This window comes from Setaria italica, chromosome VIII (assembly GCF_000263155.2).
Source record: "Setaria italica strain Yugu1 chromosome VIII, Setaria_italica_v2.0, whole genome shotgun sequence".
NCBI lineage: Eukaryota > Viridiplantae > Streptophyta > Magnoliopsida > Poales > Poaceae > Setaria > Setaria italica.
In genome coordinates, this window is record NC_028457.1 from 25,953,628 (window position 1) to 25,963,975 (window position 10,348).

At 44.4% G+C, this 10,348-nt stretch overlaps 1 protein-coding gene across 1 annotated transcript; it reads left to right on the top strand.

The window, feature by feature from the left end:
- The first annotated feature begins 5,922 nt into the window (after positions 1–5,922).
- Positions 5,923–9,489, top strand: LOC101777958 (serine carboxypeptidase-like 45). Its single transcript, XM_004979295.4, has 9 exons — positions 5,923–6,387; positions 6,589–6,690; positions 6,875–6,970; positions 7,301–7,393; positions 7,530–7,609; positions 7,712–8,121; positions 8,237–8,329; positions 8,813–8,930; positions 9,009–9,489. The coding sequence occupies exons 1-9, from the start codon at positions 6,117–6,119 to the stop codon at positions 9,162–9,164; spliced, it is 1,419 nt and encodes a 472-aa protein (XP_004979352.1). The 5' UTR covers positions 5,923–6,116; the 3' UTR covers positions 9,165–9,489.
- The last annotated feature ends 859 nt before the right edge of the window (positions 9,490–10,348 follow it).

Consider the following 10,348-nt stretch of genomic DNA (forward strand, 5'->3'; position numbering starts at 1 on the left):
CGTCTAGCTCCAGCAACTCCGCCTCCAGAAAAAAGGTGGAGCAGGGGGTACATCCACATTTTTTGTGGAGTACCTCAAGAGGTGCTCCAAAAACCCTCTTTACAGACCTCTTCGTGGAGTTGGTGGGTATTTACCCACCATTGCCACTCGTTACACAGGTTACCGGTATTCGCGAAACAAAAAAAAGCCTCCCATCGCGCCGTGCCGCCCCTGCCTGCCACCGCGCCGCTGCCGCGCCGCCCGCTCGCCGGGCCGCCGCCCCGGCCTGCCGCCCGCCCGCCCGTCCCCTGCCGCGTCGGCCGCCCGCCACACGCCCACCCCTGCCGCGCCTCCCGCCGCGCGCCCGCCCTGCCGCGCGCCCGCCCCTGCCGCGCCACCCGCCGCGCGCCCGCTCATGCCGCGCCGCCCGCGCCTCCCGCCCGCCGCCCCTCGCGCCGCCCCAGCCGCCCGTCGCGCGCCCGCCCCTGCCGCGCCGCCCGCCTCTGCTCGCCACGCTGCACTGCTCGTGGCCTTCCATTCCCTACCAGCAAAGGAGAAGAGAGGGGGAACTAAAGGAGACTGACAAGTGGGACCCATTCACATGGGTATAATGGACTTTACACAGCAAGATGTTCTGTTTCCGGAGCTGGATCTGTGCATTTTGCCAAACATGTAGACAACTCTGGTATTTTTCTGAAGTTGGTGGAGTGGAGCTGCAATGTGGTGGAGTTGGTGGAGTGGAGCTCAAAAATTTGGAGTGGAGTGCTCCCAAACACCCCCTTAGTATCGGGTGGAGGTTCTACCTGGTACTAATGGATGACCTTTAGTACCGGTTAGAACCAGTGCCTTTAGTATTTAAGTACCGGTTGGAGCCCCCAACCGGTACTAAAGGGGATCACGGGGGGCTCTTGGGGAGCTAGTTGTTAGACCCGGTACTAATACTCACATTAGTATTGGGTCAAAAATCAACCGGTACTAAGTCTTGGAACAAATACCGAGTTTCCAGTAGTGATGTATGTATCTTTGATTAAATTGTATCTACTATGCAACAACTTGTATCACTTTTATGCAACAAGATACAAATCATGCACACAGGTGCACAAACTTGTTAAATGGTTAATGGTGCATGTATGGTCATATGTATGGCACTGAGTAAATTTTGACACCATGGCAATCTATATGTGGATAGCTTAAATCACGTATTAATTTTGAGGGGTGAAGGGTCAAAATGCAACATTGATGTTCCTAAATCCTTCCTAGCGCTTCTAGACCCTTGCTCTACTATTTCTGCGACACCGTGGATTTTCGGATTGGTGTCGTGGTGTTAAAGAGGTGTCGCGAGTCGCAGCGCAGATAGAGAATGTGCAACTGTGCAAGGTTCCTACTGTGTGGTGATGTACGGGCCATCCATCCCAAGCTAGACATTGCTGTTTTTAAGAGTTTCTCAAGGCCATATCAATGTTAGGCGAATGTCAATGTCAAAAATATTGTAAACAAATATGCAAGAAATTAACTAATAAAGCAAATAAAAATATTATAATCTATAATTGATCTGGAGTAACCCATCTAAATAATGATAATCTAAAAGTGAATGAAGTCCAAAACAAACGTGGCCTAACAAATGTGACCGTTTGACAAGTCCATGTATACATTTGCATTGCAACTTATTGAACAAAGTGATACAATCATACATACAAATAGTTGTATGGTACGTAGGTGCAACTTATTTTTGTATCTGCTTTTTAATCTACTTTTGCTTGATGATACTCTCAGTCTTAGCAAATAATCTAGAGGGAACAATTCTAACTACAGTTTTTTTTTCTGGCTAGGAAGTTATTGTTAGAAAATTAGGCAATTGCAGTACTAAATTCCGAAAGTAAATTATGATAAAAATGGAAACTAGCATGCTATATTGCTATTCTCGAACATGCTTAGATATCATGAACAATGTAATTATGGACTCGATAAACATGATTGATTTAACTTAAAACAAGGATAAATCATGAACGTAAACGGGTGACCTAGATTAATTGGCATCATCATATTGCACGAGCATAATCTAATTGCATGAGCATAGTCTAAACATGTATACAGTTGGCCACATGAATATATCTTTTCTTTAATAAAAGGCAGGAGCATTATCATATCATTTAAAAAGAATGTGCCTTATGTATTAAGGGAAATGAGACCAAACCTATATATACTCACGCTAACACCAAGCCCAGCGGGCGAATGATTTGCTCCCTATGTTCCTAATGTGTGGAGTTCGACACTATGAACTGTGAGCATAATCATATATATAGATGTGCTTAGATTTATGACGTTAATGTTACATTAACATTTTCATCAAAATCTTGCAAATTGTAGTATTCTCCTAAATTTAACTAACATAATGTATTTTTTAAATAATAGATGGTAATTGGAGACTATGCCCATGCCCAAAACAAATAAAAAAAGAATGGATCGGGTAGGTAGGGAATCCATCCTAAATAGAAAGGGCCCTAGTGCCATTTCATATAATAGGATCAGTAATAAATCATTTCATTAGCAATATATATCAACGAAAGTACTTGCAGACTGCAAAGTAGGGCTGCTTGTATATTCTCTTATGCGTGCATGCTTCCAGTTCCAGAAGGCAAGTGATCTCCAACTTTACTCCAAAAGGTAGCAGCATGAGCTCACTTCTCACCTATATTACCCAGCAATATAAAAAACCTCTGCAGCCTCAGGCTTTCAGTACAGTTTACCTGAGAGAGCATGTGGGCCGTACGGTCACACATGCTTAGATTATAGATTATTTGGTGCCATCTTTTTAGACACTGATGTCCCTTGTGTTTGCGTGATTAGTTTTTGTCCTAAAGCTGGGGCAGCTTGTATTAGCTCAATAATTGCACGGGGTTGCCTGTTTATCCTTTTTATAAGACAGCAGGCAAACTTGTCCCTCTTGCTTTAGTGTGTTACTTGCAGGGGTTCCCTAACGCTTGTGGTCACAGTACTTGTGTTTGCTACTACTTGTACTTTTATAGTTGGATAGATTGCTGTTCATTTCTTGTTATTTGAAATATAAGAGAGAGAGAGAGAGAGAGAGAGAGAGAGAGATGCATTGCATTTTTTTAAGTGCACATTGTGCAACAATTGGATGTTTCTGTAACCACCGATTTACCGGACAACTCTCAAAACGGCGCCGTACCTTTGTTTTCCTTGCAAAAATAAAATCCCTTGCCCTCTCAAATAAACAAAATATAACTCCACTCTTAAAAGGACAAGGGAATTTACAACTAATTTTCCACCCCCAATCTTTCAAATTTCAGAAAAGATGATGTTTGTGTAGAATGTACAACCCTTGTACCCTTCTATAGTTCAGCAAAGATCATGCGTGAATGTACAATCTCTTATGGTTGGGTGGACAAGGCTGATTGTGGAAAGGAAGCTGGAATCTTGGAATATCTTGGTGTTTGCATTTGTAATAATAATGCTTTTCCCCTGAAAATTGGGTAGACAGAGGATTGGGTTTAGTGCTAAAAGCCACCTCTCTTCAACAATCAATCAGTCAGTCAGTCCAGTCTCACACAGATGAGAGAGAAGGAGAGATGCTCAATAGACAAGACACTGCTGGCAAAAAAACAAAGGCAGTGGGGGTTAATATTCCAGACATCAGCCTCATGCTTCCCTGAATGTCGCTTCAAGGATAAAACAAGACGCTTACGTCCATGGGCAAACCGTAATTAACGGATGACCACATGCGAGTCGAGAGTCTGTAGACTCTAGACCAGCACCGGGTAAGGTATCACCTGTATATTTCCTCCTGTTCAAAATACATGTTTTAGGATTCCTGTCCATCGATTTTTTTTTCTAACTTTGACCATCAAGGTCATATAAAAAAAATAGGTTTCACAATTTAAGACATTACTAGCTTAACAATAAATAGTAATTTCAGAATATTTGATTATCTTTCTCTTACATGCTGTATTCTTATTAAACTATATGTCAAAGCTTCACCTTGTAGATCATGTTGGTGTCCCGAACAGCATGTATTTTGAATAAGAGGGAGTATGTGTATGTGCAACATTTTCGAAATGGGCTTTGCTCGGAGCAACTGAATTTCACATGATTTGTAGAAATTGGATCGAGCAAATATATAACACCCTAAAAATTTTAAACAAACATTCCATATATAAAACTCATCATGCATGTGTCATGCATGTTATTTTTACTACAATGATGGTGCGTATACGTGCTTGACATCCTTTCCTCCTTATTGATTTTCCTTAAAAATTTTACTACAGAAGGTGTATGCCATTTTTTTATTTTTCTGTTTGCCATTTTGGCATTTGGTAGTTGGTACTTTAGTCTAACTAGCTTAAATTGGTTCTTTCTAAAAAAGTACCATATTAGTATTTCTATCCCATTTTTAGCCGCCCATTATTCCATTCTCCAAAATAGTAGGTTACATATAGGTCGCATTGGTGATTTTATTTTTATTCTAAGCCATTTTCTATTTATGGGTCCATGAACTTGTATCTAGAACTAGGTCCTCGAACTGTTGAACCAAAGGTAGCTGAACACTTTCCGTGTTGAAGGGCGTGCCCTGACGTGGGCAAAAAGCAGAACACGGTTGCTTCAATCCACAATTTTGGCCAATCTTTCGGTGGCACCTAATTAAATACTAAAAATGTGTTTGGAGAAAGTGTTGCGACAAACTACAAGTAATTAACCAAACACCTGCATTGGAAGCAGGCTAGAGATCATAACATCCAAATGCATTTCCGTCCTTTATCGAAAATCAATAAATAGTCTACTATTTTCTCCGGTTATAAGTCAAACATTTCAAACCTTTACCATGCACATAGAAAAATATATTAATATTTACAGTACAAATAAATGCAGTATCAAAATATATCTCAGGCTGGGTTTAACAAAACTACTTTGATGTTATAGATGCCAGTGTATTTTCTGTAAGATTAGTCAAAGTAGGAATGTTGATTCAGGATAAAACTAAAATGGCATATATTTGGAAGGAAGGAGCAGCTAAATATATTCCAATTTCTTTTGTGAATATACGAGAATAATTTATATTCAGAAAGAAATAGGAGGAAACAATTAGTTACCTTGACTTGTGGGGACCAGTGCCCACCATTCTGCACAAGGTAGCAGTATAAACAATAGCGTGACTGTGGAAGTCGTAGCTAAAAAGCCTACTTTCTGTAGTGCAGCAAAGGCTTTTGCCCCCTCGGGTCCATCTTGTCCATCTCTCTCTCTCTCTCTCGTCATGTGACCCACTAAACCATTCATTTCAGACTTGTTTTTCCACTAAACCAATGTTGTCACTGCTGGATCAACGTGCACACAGATGGTCAGTGATTTCTACTGGCAAAAAATAAAGAATTCGTGAAAGGCAATGTTCATCAGGTGTGAAAAAAGGCCGGTGCATACTGCTACCATTTAAAACATTTGCTTGAATTTTGTACCTTCTGCACTTACTTTCTTATGTTTCTACCTACTATTTTGTCAGTGCCTTGCTTGGTCAAATTATGCACATGAAGTTCCACCATCTTTCAGCCAATTTATGCACCGACGATTACACACAAGAAATTTTGCTAATGGATCACGCGTAATCTAATCAGAAATGCTAAACCTGAACTTTCCATGAACTAGTGCCACCCGGCAGTTTCAGTTTCACAAGAATATGTTAACCTGAACTACAAATGTACAAGCTGAACTCTGAAGAACATCCTAATCCTATTTCCTGAATCTTGGCACTCACGAGTGTATGCAGAAACAAATCGGCTTTCGAAAACAGTTAACAACCATCAATCCAACCGTAATCCAGATACCATGTGTATTTGTTTATATATTTAACAAAGGCTGACAAACACACCAACAGTCCTAACAAAACGTACCTTTTATGCCCTTGCCCCCTGCTATATATCCCAGTGCTCCAGCCAAGGAGAGGCCTCAACTCCCTGCCCTGCATCTGCCACCTCCACTCTCTCCCTCCTCATCCTCCCACTGAATCATTCGTCTTTTGAACATATTTTTGTGCTCTCAAGGCAAAAGAGTTCACTTGACTCTTGCCAGCTCCAGTCACACGCACTCTCTCTCTAGCTCTCTCTTTCACTCCGTTGGAGGTTGGAGCCATGGCGATGCCAACTCCGGCGAGCTGCTCCGGCAGGCCATTGGCGCTGGTGCTCGTGCTCGCCGCGGCGGCGCTGTGCTGCCGCCTGGGTTCCTGCGACGGAGCTGCCGCCGACAGGATCAGGCGGCTCCCCGGCCAGCCGGAGGTGAGCTTCGGCCAGTACTCCGGCTACGTCGGCGTCGACGACGTCGGCAAGAGGGCGCTCTTCTACTACTTCGTCGAGGCCGAGGTCGACCCTGCATCAAAGCCTCTCGTCCTCTGGCTCAATGGAGGTGAGTTCTGACTGCAACCTGGATGCAGAGCTTGATCTTGCATTTTTGGGGGAATTGGAAGTTGGATATGCCGTTCTTGTTTTGAAAATTTGCGTTTGTTTTTCCATGCTCTTGTTCATGGAATCCTTGGTCCTAAAATTTTGTCATGTACCTGTCCATCCTTACTCTTTTTGAGATTCCTTTGGATCAATGCTTGTGTAGGACCCGGGTGTTCTTCACTGGGTGTAGGGGCCTTCTCGGAGAACGGCCCCTTCAGGCCGAGTGGGCAGGTGCTGGTTAAGAACGAGTACAGCTGGAACAAAGGTGTGTCTGTGTCACTGTGTGTTGTGTGCGAGGCAATGAGTGCATCCTCACTAGCTTTTTTTACTGCAACTTTTCATGCTGCTAATTCCAATTCTTGGCTGCCCCAAGAAAGTTGCTCTGTTTTGCTTGTGGTGGTGTAATGCTGTTTGGTGTTCTTGTTGGGATTTCTTTTTGTTTTTTGCAGAGGCCAATGTGATTTACCTGGAGACGCCGGCTGGTGTAGGCTACTCCTACTCTGCTGATGCTGCCTACTACCAGGGTGTGGATGACAAGATGACAGGTGCTGAACATTCTGTTCTTGATTAATTTCACTGTTCGTGTATGTCAGATTGCATCCTTGTGCATTCATGTTCTTGTTGTGAACAAAGCTCTGCATTAACAGTTCTGATTTTCCCAAGGACCCAGTTTGTATTCTGTTTGTCTGAACAAAGCATCACAAAAGCAATAATTTTTGTGCTGAAGAACAATGTGCTAGTAACAAAAGTGACATGTAGGAAGAAGGCATGCTCTGTTTTCTTGTTCGGTCTGGTTGCAGTGCATGTGACTGGGAGTGATGATGAGCTCTTCTAACTTTTTCCCCCTCTCCCCTGCACGTCTGGACCAATTGAAGCCACGGACAACATGGTGTTCCTGCAAAGGTGGCTCCAAAAGTTCCCACAGTACAAGGGCAGGGACCTCTACATCGCCGGAGAAAGCTACGCAGGTATATACATTCCGTGGTCATACAGTAAAACATCCCGCTTCTTTTCCTCACCACCTTTTTCTTCTGCAAATGCAAATTTCTCCTTGTTGTTTTGATCCAAATTTGGTCTCCTTTTTCTTTGGATTTGCAAAATCAGGGCACTACATCCCACAGCTCGCCGAGGTCATGGTGGAGTTCAACAAGAAGGACAAGATCTTCAACCTCAAAGGCATCGCTGTAAGATTACTGATTCTGAAACTTCATCTTGAAACTGCAAGTCTTTCAGTCAAATCTCTAACCAAATTGCGTCTTATTCTGAATGACACCAAATTTGATCAGCTTGGGAACCCTGTTCTTGAGTTCACGACGGACTTCAACTCCCGGGCGGAGTACTTCTGGTCGCACGGCCTCATCTCCGACGGCACCTACCGGGTGTTCACGTCGGTGTGCAACTACTCCCGGTACGTGGCCGAGTACTACGGCGGCGCGCTGTCGCCGCTGTGCGCCCGGGTGATGAACCAGGTGACCCGCGAGACGAGCCGTTTCGTCGACAAGTACGACGTCACCCTCGACGTCTGCCTCTCCTCGGTGCTCTCCCAGTCCAAGGTCCTGACGCCGCACCAGCAGGCCGGCAACCGCATCGACGTCTGCGTCGAGGACGAGACCGTCAGGTACCTCAACCGCCGTGACGTCCAGGCGGCGATGCACGCAAGGCTCGTCGGCGTCGACAAGTGGGCCGTCTGCAGCAGGTAGGTGATGGTTGTGTTCATATTCAGCAGTCACAAATGCAGCTGTGCTGCAGGACATTTCTGTCGATTTACTGTCTGATGAATACTAATTCCTGTTTCGGTTTGGTTTTTACAGTGTTCTCGAGTACGAGCTGCTCAACCTGCAGATACCCACCATCAACATTGTCGGATCGCTCGTCAAGTCCGGCATCCGGGTGCTAGTTTACAGGTATCAAAAGATTAAGATTATCCAGTGTTCTTTGTTTGTTTCTTATTTTTGAACTCTTTTCTTTTCGTACCAATCATGAAGTTCAATAGTCTTGGGACACAAGGATTTGGAGTGCAAGGACCTAAATCTTTTGTACTCTTGTACATTTGACAATGTACCAAAATATGCATCAGCTGGGGCCTCTGAATATTGACGAAACATAAAGCTCAAGAATCTCTAACACCAACACTGCTGGACTAGTACTTGATATGTATCGCTTTACATGTCAAAATAAACTGAAAAGGCGTGGAAAAAGCTAGTCTATGACTTAGTACTAATCTACATAAACTTTTCCTGTTTTTTAGAACACTGTACTTTGACATGGTATAAATTTGTACCTGAACCTTTTCTGTTGGAGGGTCCTCTGAACTTTGGCCTTAGGAAACATAAAGCTCAACGCATGTTCTAACATGCAGCATTGTTTCCTCAAAAAAATTTTCGCAGCGGCGATCAGGACTCGGTGATCCCTCTAACAGGGAGCCGGACGCTGGTGCAGAACTTGGCGCACGACATGGGCCTCAAGACGACTACACCATACCGGGTTTGGTTCGAGGGTCAGCAGGTGAGAACACAATCTGATCACACATCCAACTGCAAACTGGAATTTCGTTACTGAATGTGTTATGGTCTTCTTCTGCAGGTTGGGGGATGGACTCAGGTGTATGGTGGCGGCACGCTGTCCTTCGCCACCATCAGGGGGGCATCCCATGAGGCACCATTCTCGCAGCCTGAGCGGTCGCTCGTGCTCGTCAGATCATTCCTGCAGGGCCAGCCTCTGCCTGAAACTTTCTCATGATGAATTGAATGAGATGTTTTTTCTTTCTTGTGCTTCAGCAAGGGGTTTTGTAGTGCAACTGTAAGAATGTGTTTGATGTATTCACCTCCTGCTAGTAGCGGTTTGAAGCCGCGATAATCGCGGTGGTTCTTCAGGTTTTGGTCCCTGTTTCTTCCGTATCCTCGGCTCAGGCGCTCAGCAATTGTCTAAAGAAGTTGAAAGAATTGTCACTCCCGGATTCGGCGTGTGTTCTTATTTGTAAATTTACAGCTAGTGCTCATGTAGCGTGAAAAAAAACCAAAGAAAGGAAGAACTCGTAGCAATGTGACAGTACTACATTCTGAAATACCTGAATAATTCATATGGTTGCACGCGGTTTGTGCAGCCAGAAAGGTGAAGGAACACATTCATTTTTCGGCATGGCCACAGAGTTTCAGAAGTCAAGGAGATGGCAATGATGCCGATGAAAGCTGTGGCGCCATTAGAACGGCCGAGATGGGCGCCGGCAAATGTAACCGGAAGCAACAACACCTGGAAGGAAGAGGTGGTGGCACCATGAGAGCCCCCATCGATTCTCATGCTTTCGTTCAGGCATTCGATTCGTCATCGCGGTCGAGTGCGATCCAGTACTCCATGATCAGCTAAAGACGGTGCTGGACCTTGGCCATCATCCATGGAAGCTTCAAGTGAAGAGAGCATGTGATGGGCTGATTGTAGTGGCCGACGCTGCTTTCTAGACTGTCTGTAAATCGATTGCATTGTCAATGATGGTCATAAGGTTGTTCAAGAGAATGAAGCAGACACGGCGGCGTGGCGATCTCGCAGTTAAGCGATGACGTGGAAGCATTTCAGCGGATGAGATCGATGTCACAAGGAGCAGCAATGATCAATGGACATGGATGAGTCAGCTGCGCGAGTAGAGGGGGGTGTCCAAGGACGCCATGAAAGTGCTTCTTCTCCTCTCCTTTCCTAGTGACTTTTCATGTTCTGAATGGTTGCCCATGCTCATCAAAGGGATGTTTAGTGTTTGCCGCCAACAAGCCATGAGCCCATGCCAAAAGCCGGCCATGACCAAGTGGGCATATAGGCATTCCAAATTGTAAGAGAAGAATGTTTGAATTGTAGCCATGCCAAAACCTGATAATTTCTGGTGGTGATGTGTGAGAGGCTTCATTTTTGGATTTTTATGTTTATCAATTTCGTAC